General features: G+C 36.7%; 1 protein-coding gene across 1 annotated transcript in view; it reads right to left on the minus strand.

Annotated features, from left to right (window-relative positions):
• The window catches only part of angpt4 (angiopoietin 4), a 41,715-nt gene extending 26,219 nt beyond the window's left edge, over positions 1-15,496 (minus strand). Inside the window, exon 1 of the mRNA XM_079883456.1 lies at positions 14,668-15,496. Within this exon, the coding sequence (XP_079739582.1) occupies positions 14,668-14,982 (315 nt within the window). The 5' untranslated portion in view covers positions 14,983-15,496. The remainder of the gene's footprint in view (positions 1-14,667) is intronic.
• Between the last annotated feature and the right edge of the window lie 5,541 nt (positions 15,497-21,037).

Here is a 21,037-nt window from a genome sequence, read left to right on the forward strand (position 1 = left end):
CTTTTTAAAGATTTACGAATTCCAATTGTATAGTAAAATTCCATCAAATTGAATTGAATAATCCTTTTCATATTATTCATATTATGAATAATCCTTTCAATATTTTTTAGATAATGAATTAACTTGAATTTTAAATAAGTGTAAAAAACTAGAGCTTAATAAAACATTTTATATTCATTTTTAATGTAACAAGGGAATGGACCATTTAGTTTATGTGATTTGTATTAATACATGTAAACATTTAAATATTTTTACATTTATGAATACAAATCACATAAATGTGAAATGGCCCAATTCTGGTCCACAGTTTTTTTTTTTTTACAATTGATATTTGTAAATCTTAAAAACAGGCTGAAATATTTTTTTTGAGTTTGTTACATTATTATGTTTTTTCCTACTCATTATATTATATTTAGTTATGACTATATTGCTGTACTGTAGATGTATTAGTTATTTAGATTTATTGTTGTTTATTTTTTAATCCATTTATTTATTTCTTTTCTTTTCTTTAGTTAATCTAAACTAAATAGTTATTGAATCATATTTTTTATTATTTATTTTTACACTGTTTTTCTTTAGACCTTTCCACAGACCCCCTAGAACACCCATGTGGCCCCCGAGGGTCCCCGGACCCCTGGTTTAAACCTATGTAAAAGGTGATTATTGTGTTTCAGTTGATTTTGAGGATGGTACACTCTCAGAGATCTTGCTCCCAATCTCCAAATTAGAGCACAGACTCCCTCACCTGAAATAATTCAGCATGCACCTGTTGTGACAACTGAAATTGCACATAATTGAGAACACTTGTATGCAATTATTAGTGAATGAGACCCAATGAATTGAGCAGATTTGCATTTGGAGTAGGCCTACATCCCATTTCCCAGGTTTACGGTCACATACTTTTCTCTTTATGCCACATATGCAATCCACATCAGAGTCCATAAGGTCTGTTACTGGAGAGGTATCAGCCAATGTTACTCAGAGATGTCTGAAAAACATCTTAATTAGAAGGACAGGAATCTTTGCTAACAGGATTGTTTTTGGAATTTCTATTATCCAAATCCTAAAGGATCTGAATGAGATTGAATCCTCTAGAATCAAATAAATCCTACTGTTCTTGTAGCTTAACTTATGATATGATATAGATTTGATTCTGAAGAAACACACACTGAATGTGTGCAGTCACTGTGAATAAAAACGTATGCCAAATGCTAATGCACTACCATTCAATATTTTCTTTTAAAGAACTTAAAGGAACTCACCGACTTTTTGGGACTTTAGCTTATTCACCGTATCCCCCAGAGTTAGATAAGTCCATACATACCATTTTCATCTCCGTGCGTGCCGTAACTCTGACGCACCCACCGCTAGCCTAGCTTAGCACAAAGACTGGAGGTAAATGGCTTCAGCTAGCATACTGCTCCTCTCAGAAGGCGAAGCACTGCTACTTCGCTCAGAGTTGGAGTAAATCACTCCGCAGAAGTAGCAGTGCTTCGCCTTCTGAGAATATAGTTCCCAGTATGTATACGGTTAGAAGATGGCTGTGTCTCATGTGACCTTGTTATCTGTATACGCTGTGACTATACAAATCACAACATGTAAATAGGAAAATGTTGGCGTTATTTTGTCACTTATTGGGAGCAGTATGCTAGCTGGAGCCATTTACCTCCAGTCTTTGTGCTAAGCTAGGCTAGTCAGACAGAGTTACGGCACGCACGGAGATGAGAAGCGTATGTATGGACTTATCTAACTCTGGGGGATACAGTGAATAAGCTAAAAAAGTCGTTGTGTTCCTTTAATACTTTTTTTCCGCAAAGATACATTAAATTGATCAAAAGTGACAATAAAGACTTGTCTATTTCAAATAAAAGCTGTTTTATCTTTCTATTCATCAAAAAATCCTGGAAAAAATGTATCAAAGCTTACACAAAACTATTAAGCAGCTCAACTGTTTTAAACATTGATAATAAATCAGAAATGTTTCTTGAGCAGCAAATCAGCATATTAGAATTATTTCTGAAGAATCATGTGACACTGAAGACTGGAGTAATGATGCTGAAAATTCAGCTTTGCACCACTGGAATAAATTATATTTTCAAATACATTCAAATAGAAAATTGTTGTTTTAACTTGCAATAATATTTCACAATTTTTTATCAAATCAATGTTGTCATTTACACACCCATTTTAGGTTGAACTAACACTTTACTAATAGTATACTGTAAAGTTTGTAGAGTTTATAAAAAATGCATTGGAACCTAACTTTTAAAATCCTAAAAGATTGTTTTTTAATGTTTTACAGGGGTATTTTATCCTATTTACAATGTAATACTCCTATTGGAAACTATGTGTCCTACATGACCTAGTTTTGTTATGTGCTACATTGAAATTCAACAAGACAGATCCCTTTAGGATTGGTTCCAAATTATGATAGAAATTCCAATAGGCATCTTTGACTAGATCTTTTCAAAAGGGTTTCAGAGTGTCAGTTTATTGTAAATGGGGAATTAACAGTGCATAAGAATGACTGTGTTGACGGTCGGGCTGTGTGTGGTGGCATTGAGCCACTAATCCATTATGACAGTGTGCTGTGACGGGACAGGAATGTGCACATAGGAACCAGACTGGACAGGAATATTTCTAGCTTGTCCTTCTGACAGCTAAATATGCTCAGTTCATTTGTGAACAGTATTAACATACTCTCAAAATCATGTGATGATGTGACAACAAGTTGTTTCCTCAGACAGCAATTAGATACTCATTTATCATTAATAATGCACCGTATTTTTTTGTACTATGTATGGATTATGATTCACATTTATCACACAGGCAGCATCCAGAGAGAGGCCGGATACTCAGAAAAGGAAAGAGTGGGATGTTATGTGTCCCTCAATGGCTAAAAGGGTTTGGCTTAGTGTCAAAGGGGAACCCTGTTGAGTTTGTGTGTGTGTATGTTCATATACATATGTGTGGAGTCTGGAAAATCTCCAATTTTCCCTTTACACTACAACCCAATTCCACAAACAGAAAACACAGAGAGGCTTTAAAGAACACAAAGATCCTGCCTCTATTCTCCAGTACTGAATGCTCCAAAAATAGCCCCGGGTCTGAGAACATCCTATTGCTAATTCAATCAGCATGGCTACAGAGAGCCGCCCCACTGTCACAGCCACTGGAGACTTCGACAACACTGACGTTTGCACAGATTCTTCCCACTGACACATACTCGACCTGAGACTATGATGACTGAACAATATTTCCAAATTGATACTGTATAAAGAGGCGGGCTAGTTGTCACATGGAGAAGGACAAACTAAATTTTAAATCAAAAGTCTCATTGCATAAAACCTTGTTTATTTTTACAGTTAGTAAAGTTTTGAGTAATTGAGTACATATTACATACAATATCTGCAGTTATTTTGTCTGTTTTTGCTCTGCCTACACTAATAGTTTCAAATAAACCTGAATCGTTACACATCTATAAGCAACAAACAGAAGCGGCACTCTGTTCCTGAATCATTTTGAACAAATCAGTTGAAAGAATGATTCAATGACTTACTCATGAAGTGAGTCAGTCACAGAATAAAGCTGTGTTTGAAATCACCCCCTATTCACTATTTTCTACACTACTCCACTAATATAGTTCACTTGAAGCCGTGAATAATAAAGAGTGAGTGAATTCGGACAATGAGTGCGCTGGGAAGCCTGCCGCTTTTGCATAGTTTGTGCTTGCCGTTTAATAATCATTTGAAATTCAGCAAACTGTCCGCTCCTGTAATAGTGAAAAGATTTATCTTCAACTCTGTTATGGAAACTAGCATGTATAAATCCTAATTAAACATTTTAATAATCAATTTAAAAAAATACTGTAGACCTTATATTACGCTGTACCCACATTGGACCAGCGGTTTGGAAACTGGATGGATAATTCAGCTGTGGGCGACATCTTCTGGCGAAATTCATTCGACACGGGCCTCACAGTGCATTATGGGTATTTTCTAGCCAATCGTACATCACTTGTACACTCGTTATTGTGGTGCATTATGGGATTGAATGAGTGTACTCGATAACAGCCACTAGTTTCAGACACCACTGCAAAAATAGTGCCCTATTTAAGGATATAGGGGGCGATTTCTGGCACAGCCTAAATGCGCTTTGAATATTGAAATTCATAAATACAGTCCCTATTGATGTATGATGAGTCACTGAAAAAGAATCCCCACCACACAGATTATATGATATATGTTGTGGAAGATGATGTAGCTCATAAAAAGCTATATTTTTTTCTTTTCACATTTCCTACCCCCCATAGCGAAATTGTTCCCTCTCGGATTAAACGCCAGAATTACCTTCCGTCTTCGGACTATAATTCATAAATAAGCCAAAAAAGTGCTTGTGTTAAGCCAAATTTACGATTACATGGATTTGGTTATGGCTTTATTATCTGTAAACCCATCACAGATGGTGAGGCTTTAAAGATTATGAAAAGCAAATGCAAAATCCAGAGTTGTGCTAAAAGATGTGAAATATACGATTTGCCTGTCAAAGTTAATGTATATTTTACAACACAGTCTGATAATGCGATCTGCCAAGGAGACCTTTAGGGAAAAAACAGCAATCCATCATACTCACTAGAATACAAGAAAGGGAAATAGAGGATATCATATCATGTCATATTTTACACTTTTATTGTATAGTCACCATTTCTGGTAATGCAATCAGATAAGGTTGAAAACAATCTGCAACTGGCAGTACAGATAACATCAACAGAATTATTTATATCCGAGAACCGCTGATTTGAATGAATCATTATTCATTAACTATATATACATCAACTGATTCATTGAAACGATTCATTAAGAAATTGGACTGTGGCAGTGGATTATGATGCAATAAATTTTGTTAATGCTATAAGACTGTTGAGCAATTGTTTCTGTTATATTCAGGGAAAAGTGTATTTTCAGTTTACGGTTGTTTGTGTAATGTTATTGAAATATTAGTGTTTGAATCATTAAAGTTAGTTACTACTGATGAGAACTTGTTACTATTGATGTTCAGCTAAACAAATGAAGCTCTGTTTGTGCAAAAGCCGACTTTGCATCATCATGAACCCACAAATTGGACCAGTGTTACTTTAGTTTTATTTATATAGTTTTTAATGATCTAAAGTATTAGCTTCTATTTTTCATTTTTAAATTTAAATTTTATTGGAGTTTAATTTGCAGTATTTATTTATTTATTTCAGTTTCGTTTTTATTTATGACCGGTCAGTAATAACTGGTCATAAATAAACGTAAAGTTATTTCAGTTAGATGCCAGGGCAATATTTCACATTTTTATTTAGTTATATTAATTCATGCAATGGGCACATATTCAAACTAACATTTATATATCTCACCATGAAACACACTTTGGGAAATGATTGCAAAATATGTCCTGTCCGTTTAACACATTAATTTACTGGAATTATTTAACAAAAAAAATAATACAATTAATCACACCTTCAGATCTGAACATAAATTATCTGACCATCTGACTATGGAAAATGGATCGCTTGATTCATGTTTAGTGATATGAAAATAAAACAAACAATTGTTTGACATTTAAAAGCTACTTTTCATCTATTTCATGCCAGAATAATGCCTCTAAACATTTCTCCCATTTCTTGTCAAATAATGATATGATTTAATACAATTATTTAATGGCAGTGATATTTACACTAAGAGAAAATACCGATAGATTCTGTAACAAATAGCAGTATTTTCTTTGCAATAAGTGTAAATAGTAATTAGATGCTATTATAAATAGTGGCAGATACTATTTACACCTCAGTATTGTTGTACATTAAACGGCGTGAAATAATAACATCTAAATGATGGTATTTATTAAAAAATTGGGACAATAAAGCACTCCCTACACCTACCCCATCCCTAACCGATAAACACTTTATTATCAAACACGCTGGAGACTTTATTTCCACTTCTCACATATTTTCTTCAATTTTATTGAAAATGAATGCCTTTCCGATCTGATATGTGATGGGAAAAGAGAGTAAAGCAAGTTAGGCAAAAGACAGACAGTAGATTAATTTAATCAGCATATCATGTAATTCTATTCAAATTTCTAATGCTATAAACAAGCCACTCCAAAAACTGCTGCTTAATTTGTATTTTCTAATCTTGGGCCTATGATTATTCTGAGGTGGAAGGGTTAAGACTATATTTGATTGAGCCAGACTCTACCATCAATTATGATTATCAAAGTAAATGCTCATCTGGAAGACAACCGTGTTTTCTTTGCAATTCAGCTGGAGCTGCAGCCAATCAGAGAGTGTCTGTTGACCCTGTGGCAGACGGGAGTGCAGCTGTGCAGCGAGAACTGTAGTTCCTCTTTCTCCGAGCTAACATCAACAAACAAACGCAGGGCTAATGCTCAGGGCCGAGGAACATCCACACGGACGACACGAGACTGAAGGCCGATGGGTAAATGGCTGAGAAATGTGCGTCATTTGGTCTGAACATCTAGAACAACTGGATTTATTCAAGGATGGAATTGAAGAGATAAAGGGATCAACAGTTATCTTATATAATGGTAGCTTGAAGCTAATATTTTGACATTTTGATATTTTTTAAACTGATTCCTGAATTGAAACAAGTTAGGCTTTTATTTTAGAGTGGCACACACAAACCATCTAATATATCACAAAACATCACATGATTTATCAGATCCAATACTCATTAAGTTTGTGCTTTTTGCTGTGCTGATTTCCCTCTAACTGTGATAAAAAAAACTAATATAATTTAAAAATATATATATGTAAGAATATATGTTTTCCAGTATAATTAAATCATTCATTTCAAGGTTTAAAGTAGATTTTGATTTCCAGATTTTCAGTGTGGTCTTGTACGTTTGCAATATATGTAACCAAATATATGACATTAAAATGTACTGCGGATGGATGGACGGATGAATGGATAGATGGAAAGAGAGACAGACAGACAGACAGATAGATAGATAGATAGATAGATAGATAGATAGATAGATAGATAGATAGATAGATAGATAGATAGATAGATAGATAGATAGATAGATAGATAGATAGATAGATAGATAGATAGATAGATAGATAGATAGAAAAGCCATCTACACATTTGTTTATTATTGATGTGCAGCCATGGAAACGGATGAGCTTTTTTTTACAATATTTGGAGAAAGTAATGGTATAAGAGTCCCATCTAGCATCTCTTGTAAAAGCATCAATTTTATTCCATATAATGGATTATTGCAATTGTGTAATGTGCCGTTGGAAATTCTGGCTGAACTTGCCCAAACTGAAATTTTATACGAAAGTCCTTCACATTGACAAGAAAAAAAAAAAAACAGAAGTGCAACAAGACAGTGTAAAAGAACAGAGCTGAAACTCAGCACAAGGAAAAGCACAACAGATGGTCCAGTACTTGAGAGTTTTTCTTTTTTTTGTGCTCGTTGAGGGTTGCAACACTAATGGGTTCTCAAGTGGGGACAGAATAGGTTGAAAGCATCTATTTCCATGTGATCTCCATGTTTGACCCTAAAACAGGATGCACATTTATTATCTTGTGCTTTTGTTAGTATTAGTATGCCTTTTTAGGTTTTTAAAGGAAAATGAGGAAGACGGTTATCACAGTTTTAGTCTACTGCATATGCAGTGGTGGTGGGGGTAAATTGCTGCTACCAGTTAGTATGAGTTGACTTAGAAAAAATGCCTTTGATCAACCCAAGACAAAACCCTGTGCCACATAAGAACAAACAGCAAACCACAAGACTCTAATCACTCATCTGTAATCTGCAGAACTCAACTGAAAGAAGACCAATGAGCCACTGGTCTGGAATTAGAGTCAGCTATAGTTCCAGGTGTGGGATGGAAATTGTTTTTTGAGGTTCAGTCTTACTGGAAAGCCTTTAACTTTAACAGGTTAAAATGAAAGAATGCATTAGTTCTAATTCACAACATGTTACTACTTTTAATGTAGTGTCAGGCTTTTTTACATTGCTTGTACATCTTAAGCCAGCCGTACACTGTGCGAGTTAAGACACTTGGGAGCTTGCGAGCCTTTGCACACGTTACAAGTTCTCCTGATAAAAAAATCACCTGCGAGCTTGTACAACAGCAAAAATCTATTGTTACCAACAAAAACTGCAAAAATAGGGTTGTTTTTTAGCTTTTACACGAGTAGCGTGATGTTGAATCTAGATGCATGCACAAGAGAATGAGAAGTGCTGACTCAAGAACCCATAACCTCATGTCTCAGGACACTTGCGATGCTAGACAAAGAACATGCTTACTTCAACAATGTTTGCTTTTGGTCCCTTATCATTACTGAGACAAACTCCAGGATATAAGCATGATTAGGGCCTAAGATTATGATATTATAGCATGATTGTGTAATTAAATCACATAGCAAAATCAATGTGATACCACATATATCATAGTATGTTGAGGAAATAATTGCTATATGTTCTAATTATCACTGTACCATGGTTTTGCCTTCAAAATGTAATAGAATATAATCGATTAAGATGTTTTAGAAGATTAACAGGTCAAAAGATGATTTATAGTTTAAACATGAGTTTTTTATTTGATTAAGGGCTTGTTCCCGCAAAAGGGAATAGTAAAGATACATTCAAGGACTGACAAATGAAATTCTTTTGGCCAAGCCAAGAACTGTTTTTCACTTATGCTGTTGTTTGCTTCCATATTCCATAATTGAGCCTAAAATCCTATTTTGAGACAGGAGACTCACACTAGTTCAAACCACACACAAACTTACAAATGCAACACAAAACACATTTAACATTACCTTATCATAAGAACATGTTTTAGCCTAGAAATCTAGACGCACTCTAGCGGCAGCAAAATGTATTTTGCAGCCAGGGTAGTCTAGCAACTCTCCGTTGACTTTCGGAGCTGTAAAAACCTAAATTGGGTCAGGCCAATCACATCGTGTATATATAGGCGGGGCGGGCTTAACATAATGACGACAGAGTTGCGACGGTTCCCTGCTACTTGAAAACAAAGAATGGCGGCTGCTGCTGGCGAACAGTCTTTCGAATCGGCTTTGGCCGCGACTTAGGACTTGGAGTCAAGTTTTTCTTTGAGAAAAGAGCAAAGAACGGCACTTAAGTCATTCTTAAAAAAGGAAGATGTGTTCGTAGTTTTGCCGGCCAGATTGAAAAGTTGAATCTATCAACTAACGTTAGCTCCGCTGTTGGGAAAACGCTCTGGTTGGTTGAAGCGCTGTCCTATTGCGTGCAGAGTGAATTTGAAAGACAGCCGTTTATCCCATCCCTCGGATTGAGCCGTGTCTATGGTGAGTTGCCAGACCTAACATCTTGATGTAGGTCTGGGTTGCCAGGCTAAACACGTTTATCACAGTTGTTAAAATTGTACTTTTTGAAGGTAACAAGTTACATGTTACTTTTAGAATTGTCATCATAAAACCATGAGTTACTTTTTTGAATAACATGCTATTTGTCCTGTTTACTTACAGACAATTGAACCCTGTGGAAGCTCAAAATAAAAAAAGTTAATTGTGACCTTTTTTTAATTGTTTCACGTCTCATAATTGCAAGTTTATTTCTTATAAATGTCACTATATTTTCCAGTGTTACTGTTATGATAAAAATACTATAACAGTTGCATAGCAACTCCCTTTGAATCACAAGCAAACACCACTTACAATTTCATAAAAGCTGCAAACATCTACTTAGTTACTTCAATTAGGGAGCAAAACAGCAATCTAAGGTTTCCAATCATAGCAGCATGTCACTGATACTGACAGCTGAATGTGTTCAGTAGATGGACTGCATACAATGCCACTGCCAAAGCGGCTGTAAAGTTAAAGTTCAGCGCTATCAGCGAGGCTGTTGTCGCTCTGTAGGAGTTCTGGCTCCAGGGGAGATCTCTTAATGTTGACTGATGTCAATGAAAGCAACACAAGCGAGCCCACGTCCAGCTCTTCTCCAAGCCCGGCATCTCTCTTTGCTCTCAAAGACACTTCCCCAAGAATGATAAACACGAGCACAATGTTTGTTTAACAAAGCGAAGCCTTCTGCTGTGATCTGAGCCAAACTCAATATACGAGCATGCATAAACAGAGACGACATTTATAAGAGACAAGAACACACACATTTAACACATCACTCCCGTTGTGCGTATTATCCAAACCCAATGTCTTGCTGTGCCACTGGACTTCTGCACAGATCCAGAACGTTTAGAGTTCAAAGAGGATATTAAAATACTTATATGCAATTTGAAGGCATTTGGCTTGAGGAATCATTCATAGCTGTCAAAAATGTTCATAGATTTTTACAGCAGACTCGAGTGAACGTACAACTAATCGAAAATGGCATTAAATTCAGTCTGGACTAAAAGTTAGGTCACAATCAATGCAACAATCAGACTCCCTAACATGTTTGTGAGTCTCCCGCAATGGGTAAGACTTTCATTTCGAGCTATCCGAGAACATTCTTCGCAGGATAATGTGTGCTGAGTGAGCGTTTGATGTGTACGGCTCAGATTCGGCACGTTGATAGAGGGAGTAATCACCAGTCCAGCCCTCGCTCGACTCCCAAGGAAGCCCAGCAACCGTGTTTTACGGGATCATTAAAGACAGTGCCCAGACATTATAAACTCAGCAGGATTTGTGTTTTCCCATCCTTTCCTCCAGCAATCCTTCACTCCGACGATCTCTCTCAGTTCTCCATAGAGGAATGAAGTGCACAATAGGCCAGAGAACCAAAAAAAAAAAAAAAAACATTAGCCAAGACGCTGGAGGCTTGTTAATGTGGTGTTGCATTAGGAGGAACAGCACGTACTAAAACCAGTCACATGCTGAGAAGTTTTACTGTTGTCGTCTTCTTTTAGTATTTACTTTCTAACTTTCATTTTCTAAGTGGCTCTTTTACAAAGTAATAATTGAGCCACCTTTGCTCAAACAGTTTAAAGTACATTTGGCTCTAAATGTTGTTTTTTCAGCGTCCTTGGAAAAGAGCATTGATTGCAGTGTGATGAATGCACAGCCATTGCCAAATTGCAGGTCTTGTTTCAGTTCTGAGGCCTGCTGACCATTGGCATCGTGTTGTATTGCCAATAATTAGGCAATCATCATAATTATTATTGCTCAAACTTAGGGTTATGGATTTGAGCAAACCCCTAACAATAAGTATTAAACTTTGGTGCGTACTTGTCCTGCACAATTTGCGCTACAGACATGAATGATACCTCAAATCGTGCAGCTCATTGAGGAGAGTTGGGATTTAAGCATTTGATTTAAGCATAAAACTATATATATATATATATATACACAGTAATATAGTAAAATATTATTACAATTTTATATTTTAAAATGTAATTTATTCCTGTGATGCAAAGCTGACTTTTTCAGCATCATTACCCTCGTCTTCAGTGTCACATGATCTTTCAGAAATCATTCTAATATGCTGATTTGCTGCTCAATAAACATTTCTTATTATTAAGAAAAATGTACTTGATCAATTTAATGCATCCTTACTGAAATAAAGTACTAATTTCAGTAGTATATTAATACATTTTTTCTCCTACAATGAATATAGTTCTATACAAAGCAGCAGAAGAAAGCGTCTTAGCAACACACAACAGTGTGAAGTTGCTAAAAGAAGAATCCGTGTTTTTGAACTAATTAGTTGGGTCTCTCATGGGCTTAAAATGGTTGCCTTCAGAGGATGCATTCCATGGTAGAGAACGTCCGAATCCAATGTTAGCTAAGCTTCACTTCCTGTCTCCTGAGATACCTTCATCTGATTGATTTTTAAAGGCAGCATGTATCCTTCGCTTCGTATCCTTCAAGCTAAATAAATAAAGATGGAGTCTGAGAGTGCGGTTGGTGGTCAGTTTGTGTGTAGACGTACATTTTTGACCAATGTTTTCCACTTCTGATGTCCTTTCCAGCGAGAAATTACATTTACATTTAGTCATTTAGCAGACACTTTTGTCCAAAGCGACTTACAATTTAGGACTACATTAAGCGAGTCATCGTGAAGAGGCAAAAACAACGCAACAAGTGCTCAAAATACGAAGTTCAGGCATTGTTCAGAGAAGCATAAGCCCGATAAGGGAGGATTAAAGGAAAAGGAAAGATATCTTTTTTTTTAAATTACTAGTATAGTTATTAAATATTTGCTTAGTTATCACCAAAGCTCGCTCTATTTTGCTGTAGATCATTTATTTACGCTGTCTGAAATCAGTTTCGTGAGGTACCTTTTTAAGCCAAAACGTTGTGAATTGAAGTTGAGAAGGTTCTTTTCTTGTTATTCTGCATCCAGTGAGGCTCCCACTCAAAGGGGTCTGGGGTTTTGCCATATCTCAAGCTGCTCTAAATGGGACGTACTATCGCTAATCCCTTGGCCTTTGAAGAACTCTTTTCCAGGGAGATCTTTGGTCCACGGCCATTACACAAAAAATAAGCAAAGACTTCAAATGGCTCCTCATGCTTTCCATATACTCCTATAGTCTATATACCACCCCTCCCCTCTCCTTCTAGTTAATGGAGTCAAATACATGGCATGTCTCCCATTGCTTGTGAATGCAGTTATCAGGTAAGGGGTGAGCAGAAAGAGCAATCTAAGAGAGCATATCCGTTTAGTTTCGGTCATTTGCCTGTAAACTAAACACTCCTCCTCCATAAACATTTTGCCCAATTATACAGCCAGAGCAACACATGTACCAGGCCCTCAAAGGATTTTAATAAGCTTGCAGAATACCTAACACTCAAGTGAGAACATTGAGGGGCCTGTTTAAATAGATGATTTACAAAGAGTTTCAAGTATTTATATTTACATGTGTGCACATTTCTATATTAAAATTTAAGTTATATACAGTGGGGGTCAAAAATCCTTCTACATATTACAGTGAAAAATTAACATGAATTTCACTGCTTTCACAATTATCTAAATTTGTCTGCTTAATGTGGTCACTTACTTTTGGACCTCACTGTGTGTAAATGCATAATTTGCAAAATCGCATCTTGAGAGAATTAAAAGAGAGCTTTATTGAGCTGATTATATAGGCCTGCTTTTAAGCATTTCATGCTCCTTGTTATTTACCACCAATTTAATTCATAAAGGCTTGAAAGCAATGAAAGCAGCAAGTGTTTATAATTAAATGACTCTTATCGCAATCTGACCTCTTCTTAAACAGAGTCAAGGGTCGCGTCTCTTTCCTGTAGAGGTGCAAGCTGTCTTCCTTTGAGCCGTATTGATTGTCAACTTGGGTGGTGGACTGAACACATAGACACAGATGCAAAACATGCACACACTTGGCAAACTTTCACTCTACATCACAGCACTTCATCTATTCATTAGCTCAATTAATGTCACTGAGCAAAGTTCCCTTGAAGTGCCAATCAAGACTTGCATTCTTCACATTTGAATGGAGTAATACATCATCGGCACTTATGCAGATCAAATGCTTTTCTGATTTTGTCATCTGGCTCCTGTTTAATTGCCACTTCTCTATTATTAGCGAAATGAGTGTTTCATCTATTTATTCAGATGTGAAAGTTCTTGCAAGCTCACTTTGATGTTTGAAATGGTGCTTAGTCAATGCACTTAGCTGAAATTACAAATAGAGTTCTGTTAATGGAAATCACACATGACAGTTCCAAAAGCAATGGAGGTCTTGGAATCAAATGGCTGAGTCGCTTTCAACAGGTTGTGTTTTTGGAAACGGCACAGTATTGAGTATTCAAGCAGATCTTTCTTTCCATTCTATTTTGATAAATGTATTTGCATCGCTCAGCTTCTCAAACCAACTCAGCCAACATCTACATCTGGCCATTTGGCCAGCATCTGCACCCTAACAGTTCACCCATCTGAATATAAATGAGCTTCAGGTTTTTACATCTGAAGAAGGGATGTAAATGTTTGCTCTGACCGGTATTCATATTGATTATGATCATTTATTAAATGACGCAATGAATCATGAAATCTGCACCTTGGTCATTATTTCATTTTGCTGAAGATACACATTGAGCTAAGGGGATAATTGACTTTTACCTTTTTAAATGTACTTTTCAAACAGTTTTATTTAGACAATTAACTTTTCATTTTCAACAATAAATTATAGGCTCAGTAATTGTATTTTGGATAAGAAATGAATGCAGAATTCATTGCATATTGTTATAGTAATTATAATCAATCATTGCATTCTGAAGTTTTCCTTGTCAGATTGCAATGCATCAATGCAGTTTTATGCAGCCTTTAAGTTCTCCAGGAAGTTCCTACTTATGAGTTTATGTACAGTATTATCTTGAATTTTAGTGTTCTAGTGCTGCCGCAGAGAATGATGGGATTGGGAAGTGTAGTTTTGTTGCACAAGCCTGTCGCTTCAAAAATTTCTGCCAAGGTTTTACACTATTCTATATCGTCAGAATGCCAAATTGTGAACTAAATTGCACAATGAACATTAACAATTTAAACTTAATTATGATGAATACTGATTGCTTCTGCCATGATTTTGTAATCAGCATGCTGCACCTGAGGCTTTAAAAATTGTGTGCAACTCGTAATTACAACCATTCCCATAATGACTTGAATTACACCTCTACTGAAATACTGCCAGGTTTGTCTCATTATTAAGTCCATTCTCACCTTCTGCAGCCACTGCGTGTTGTTTTCCATGGCCGTCTCCAGATGCTGCAGCTTCTGAGAGGACCATTCGCCGTCCGCCGGTGGAGAGTCCCGCTGAACCACGCTGGTCCTGCTTGTCTGGTCCGCTCCACCCTGACAGCTCTCCATCTCTGGAAGGATAAAGGTGTAGCTGCACTGGCCGTGCTGCACGCGGTGAAGCTTTCTCTTCCTCTCGCCTCCTCCACGTCTCCCCTGACCGTTCCCGTTTCCGGAACTCACCAGGCCAATCGACGCCAGCAGCAGAGCCAAATGCCAACCACCTCTGGCAAGCCTCATGGCAGCGAGAGCAAAAGGAAAGGCCACCTGCGGTCAAGAGAAAGCGCCAACTCAGTAGTTCACGCTCTTTTGATGAAGGAAAACATGGTTGGATGGAGATGAAGAGGCTTTTTGACTCTTTTCTCTTCTTTTCTTCACAGTTGGACTTTGTTCTTTGCTGCAGGACCTTTGATGCTGGAGAAGTTCCTGGTTTCCACGAGGTTTCCCAGAGGAACTGGGCACAGGCACTGACCCTTGAGTAACTACAACAGACTCTCACAGATAGATAAGAAGGCAACGAAAGAATTCAAGGAGAAAAGGAGACAGCCCGTCTAAATGAGTCTCCCAATCTGTAGGCTCTTAACACGAGAGAAAAGTAAACAAAAGAGGAGAACTTTCCTTCCTATCCCAGAGCGGTGTGTGAAATGACCAGAGTGAGAGAGTTCTGTCCTCTTATCTGGGAGCGAGGGAGTGTGTAGAGGAGCGGGGGGAGGCTGAGGGAGGTCTATTAACACGCGTTCTGTCTCTCGTCTCCTCCGCAGCATTTTCTCACCCCCGCGGACTGAAGGATATAGAGAGTTTTTTTCTCCCTGTTCTAAAATTGATTATAGGTCAGATTTTGCTCATTAACAACAACAAAAATTATTATTTTGTGGTCTAGTTGTGCACCATTCAGAATTGGATTTGGAATGCCTTTTGGAATTCGAATTCGATTCCGGAATTTGAACTGAGGTAGCAAAATAGATGCAGATGTGCAATTAAAATCTAAATGTTAGGAAGTAGAATTAAAAAGAAGTCAATTTCAAAGAAATTCAAATAACTTTTAATTAATCAGACAGACAGACAGACAGACAGATAGACAGATAGATAGATAGATAGATAGATAGATAGATAGATAGATAGATAGATAGATAGATAGATAGATAGATAGATAGATCCAAAATCACACTCATGAATTAAAAGGGATCCAGTTCTTTCAATCTGAATTTTGCACAATCCTGCTTTGAAGATGAGTGATGCACACGTTTAAAAAGGCTCACAGTTAGGCCAAAATCTTTAACAGTAAGTTGATCTGCAGTCATTCAGAATAACATTTAAAATATTTAAAGATGGGATTCTGAAGCAGAAACGGCAATTTGTCATTTTAAGTGGTTGTACAAGTACAACTTCATTTTTTGATTACATACAAATGTTTTGCCAGCTTTTTTCAGTCTGCAGATTGATGTTACTTTTCATGAGACTTTTTAATGCACTATGCCCCTTACCCACTTGTTTATTTTTACATAATTCTTATTTTGGTTCAGTTTGTGGTGAGGCTGTGCTCTTGGGGATAGAGGTCAAACTGAGTGACTCTTTGCCCCGACTGAAATCATTCTCATGGGAAACACACGAGAGAGAGGGCCAATGCCAGAATGCTCCTCACAATTACTGAAACTTAAGGGCCCTTTTCTGAAGGTGAAACTTTACACGGAGCTATTCACCTTTCCTTTGGGAATTCCACAGCCGGATTGATCTGATGTTTGTTTTCACACATTGCGCATAGCTCTCCTTCACTCAAGGATAGCTGTGTTTTATTGAGCCTCCAACTCAGTTTTATGTGAGGTGCTTGGCAAGATTGACACAGCGTTTTTAAGGTACGGATCAGGGTTTTTGTACAATTTCCAGTAAGTAATCCTGACCTTTTGTAATTGCGATGGATTGACTACATTTTAGTCTCCTTTAAATGCTATGTAGTTTAATAAGAGTAAACTGGGTGGTTGGCATGCCGAGTAACATGCTATATGCCATCTAAAACTATTAACAAGATTTGGTTTAAATAGTTTTATAATAATAATATATAATAATTTTATGCATGCAGCTTTTAGATCATGCTGTATTGATTGAGAGTCTACACAGTGTACTTATGTAAATTACTTGTTACAGCACAGGAATATAAAAAAGTAAACTGAAAAAAGTTTGAAGGGTTATTCACAGTAAACATGCCAGAAAATTTAAGGACAATTATTTTATTATTATTATCAATCATCGAATATGGGCTTTTCAGTGTCATATAAGAAAGTTTGACCATGTGATTATAGCCATATACACACTAAAAGCATAGCATTTTAATTTGCAAATGCAAAATTGTCCGGTAAGCCAATGAAAAGCAAACATTTAAAATAAGGGTACTTTTACACGACAACAATGTAGTAATAACAGAAAAGTTTTTGCTTTTTTACAGGCGACAATGTTGTCAAAACGATCTCCGTTCACACAGATTCGCGAAAACGATTAAAGACGCTGTATTATTCATGCCAGGCCAGTAGTTGGCGATGTCGCTATGTAAAGAAAAACCAGGTGTCTATACACTGAACAAGTAATAAGCATGCACATGACGTCACCGTTTTTACAAATTCGTGTTTTTGTACATTACACAGAGACGATACCGGTCTCGTTTTCAAAAACGTGCACTTTTAAACCTGTTTTCAAAAGTTTGCATTTTCAGGCCCCCAAAATGCCGTTGTTATGTAAATGAACGGCCAAAACACGTAAAAGTTTTCCATTTTCCATTTACGGTGTTGCCATAAATCTCTTAACATAAAGCATTTTTTGTCTGTCAATAATCAAATAATGCGAGTAAGTTCAGTGTCCTGTTGATTGTATAGACACACAGCACAAATGGCACATGTGAACAACCTGATTACAAATCATCCTTTACACATTCAACTGACTTTTACCTAAAATCTTGATGTTGAACAAAAGTTCATGGTATTTGTCAGCCGCCCACTTACCCTTCAATCAGGAAATGTCACATTATACATAACAACAGCCGTGTCTGTGAGCATTGCTTTGGCTGTCGGCCTGATTCGGTCAAGGCCGCTGGGTTTGAAAGGGCCAGACTGGATTTAGTTACCTAATGTAGAATTTTTGTTTTACAACAAAAGAAAGTGACTAATTCAGACCAGAAATGACCAGGAGAGAGAAAAACAGCTCCCTGTCAGAAATCATCTGCCCTGAAAATTCACTCAAGGTCATCTTTCTGGACAGTTCCAGTGTTGTCCTTTTATGGAGCCCCTGTCATCCCTCAAACTGTATGATTTAATTGCATTAATTGTGTAAATGGTTTGCGATTTACAGAGTGGTTATATAAGGTGTAAATTAAACAGAGACCAGATTTTTTTTTTTTTTTTTTGCAAATAAACCCTATATGGTGTTTCACACCCAGAAAATATAGTCAAGTCAATTCAATTAAGTCAATTAAAAGGGTTGATGTACAGGTCAAGAATGTGATGAAATGTCTCAAATGCAATTTGTCAGACAATGATCAAGCCCTGTGATTGGTTGGCATCTCTTCTGACTGAAGGATCTCTGGCCCTGCATTGTTCAGATGGTGATGTAAGCTGTTCTGCTTTACATAAAGTTATTTTCAAAAGATTAACAACTTTACATTTGGCATTTAAAAAAATATTGATTACTGAGATAATTTAATGGTTAAGAAATTCCCCATTTGAAATGTATGATTTAAAACTGCACGTACTGCACTTATATGAACTAAATTGAATTTCATTCTATTTATTTAAACAAATAATTTATTTGTATTCTAAATTGCAATTTAATTAATTTATTTAATAAATTAAATAAAAATTATTCATTTAAATCTAAAATCTTGAGACATACTGTATGTAACATATGCGATTTTTGCCTTTAGATAGGATACTTATTGCCTACTTTTTTATGAGTACTGTGAATTCGGACATATTTCTTTTGTCCCCTATACGGTTTTTCGCCTACTATATAGCAGGGAAGTATGCGATTTTGGATGCAGCCACTAACACTGTTAAAACTAGACCAGGAACTGAGGAAAACCAAGGGCTTAAAGACAAAAGGGAAACTAATCAACAGAAAAGGGAACAGGTTCGAACTAATTAGAAACCATGGAAACTAACTAGAGGCATGAAAATGAGAACAAAGGAAACAGGAACTAGAACTAGAGTCCCATCTTTAAATATTTAAAATGTTATTCTGAATGACTGCAGATCAACTTACTGTTAAAGATTTTGGCCTAACTGTGAACCTTTTTAAACGTGTGCATCACTCATCTTCAAAGCAGGATTGTGCAAAATTCAGGTTTAAATTAGAACTTAGTTGTTTTTATTTTATTCTCTTACTATGCAGGTTTATTTTTGTTTTCTGTTATTTATTAAAGCCTACTTTAAATGTGCTATTTAATTTAATACTTTTTTTTTTTAAATACATTCTAATTTAATTTCTGAATGGCAAACATAACCTTGCTAGTCCGTCGCATAAGGCAAACTTTGAAGCGTGACCAAAACTACTCCCATTGTTGGGGGAAATGTTATGTTGTGTTTTTTGGGGGTCTGACGTCTGACACTGCAGTATTAACACTGCTGGTCCTCATAATGAAAGCTCTTATCATGCCTAAAGGGACCGCTAGCTTCCAGCTAGCAATTGGCTGCATAATTTATCAGTAAACCGCTGATTTATCATGCATGCGTTCGTGGTTCCAAGCTACGACATTGTTTATAGTACAGATGTTGATAATAGTTAATGATCCTAAAGGTTAATTTCACTCTTTCAGCCTCTGTTGAATCAAAGCATGGTTTGTTGAAATACAACAGTGATTTTAAAGCACATTTGACATTTAGGTCATGCATGCATGTGCGAGGTTTGTTGTACCGATACTGGTTTCAAAGGAATTACCTCACAAATACGGCTAAAATGTTTGAGAAACTCCTAAAATTGCCACCATGTGTCATTCACACACAGATTTTTTTTTGTTGGACTCCAAAGGTGATAAATGGTGAAATTTGAAAACTAATTAAGTAGATATTTGCTTACATAATGGCCATTTCTCCTACATAAAAATCAGTCTATGAGAGATCAAACATGTGTGAAGATTTATTCAGACAGCATTTATGTCTGAAAGATTAGATGAACTGAAAATAATACTGATGTATAAGCCATAATTATACATTTTTTGGCACTCCATGCTTTCTTTTTTGCTCTTGTTCTCTCTCATTTTCAAAGATTAGGTCAAGACGTGCCTCACTCTCTCAGTAATGTTCTCCACCTGCACAAATACACACACACTCACTCTTGAACCCTTACAAAAATAAAACCATCAGAACAGTATGACAGCCTCTCAGTTTGGGCTGTCTGAGTGTGATGATAAGGATGATTAATTCACTTCCCCTGCGATGATTCAGTAGCCTTTATGATTGCCCATGGAAATGCATTAAAGTCCTCATAAAACCCTTCATTAGGCTGAACAGAAACACATATTGCTGGAGATCTGCTAGATTTGCTAGAATTACAATGCTCAATAAATAGATGAATCACACTTGCTATACCCCCCCCCAACTCTAATATAACATAGTGATAAACGGTAACATAAATATGAATAAATGGTGATAATAAACAACAAATCACAAATCTGGAAAAAGGAATCACACATGAATTAAATAAACTACAAATCGACGGAAAAGTACAATAAACTAGCCTCTTGCCTGTCATTTTTTAGCATACACTGGAAAATGACATACTTAAAGGGATACTTCACCGATTAGCATTAAGCTTTGTATCAGTAGAAACCCGGTGGTATTTTCGAATGACCGTGCTTCCCTCCCTCATCTCCCCTCAAATCATAATTTTGCGTCATCAGAGGCTTTTTTGGCCAGAGGCGAGAGACTCCAGCCAGTAGGAGGAGCTCATTCCACATGTTTTCATCCCGCCCATAGGGGGTGCGATCTCACGATATAACGGCATCTTTTCAGTTTCGAGTCGACTAGTAGCCTAGTTGTATCATTTCTTCCGATACTGCCCTCTGTAACCGGTAGGCGTGGCTTGGGAGTGGCCTTGTAGGGCAGCGAAGCAAGTGCATTCTGGGAGCTGTTGTCTTTCATCCACAGGAGCCAAAAATACATTTTCTGGCTTTTCTCAGTCTAGAAGGCACCAACTTCTAAAATAATTTCACATTTTTACTACATAAATGATCCAATTTAAATACACATTCATCTTTCCAGTGGTGAAATATCCCTTAAAGGCCCAGTGAAGTGCCTTGGAACACGCAGCTTTG

This window comes from Squalius cephalus (assembly GCF_949319135.1).
Source record: "Squalius cephalus genome assembly, chromosome: 10".
Taxonomy (NCBI): domain Eukaryota; kingdom Metazoa; phylum Chordata; class Actinopteri; order Cypriniformes; family Leuciscidae; genus Squalius; species Squalius cephalus.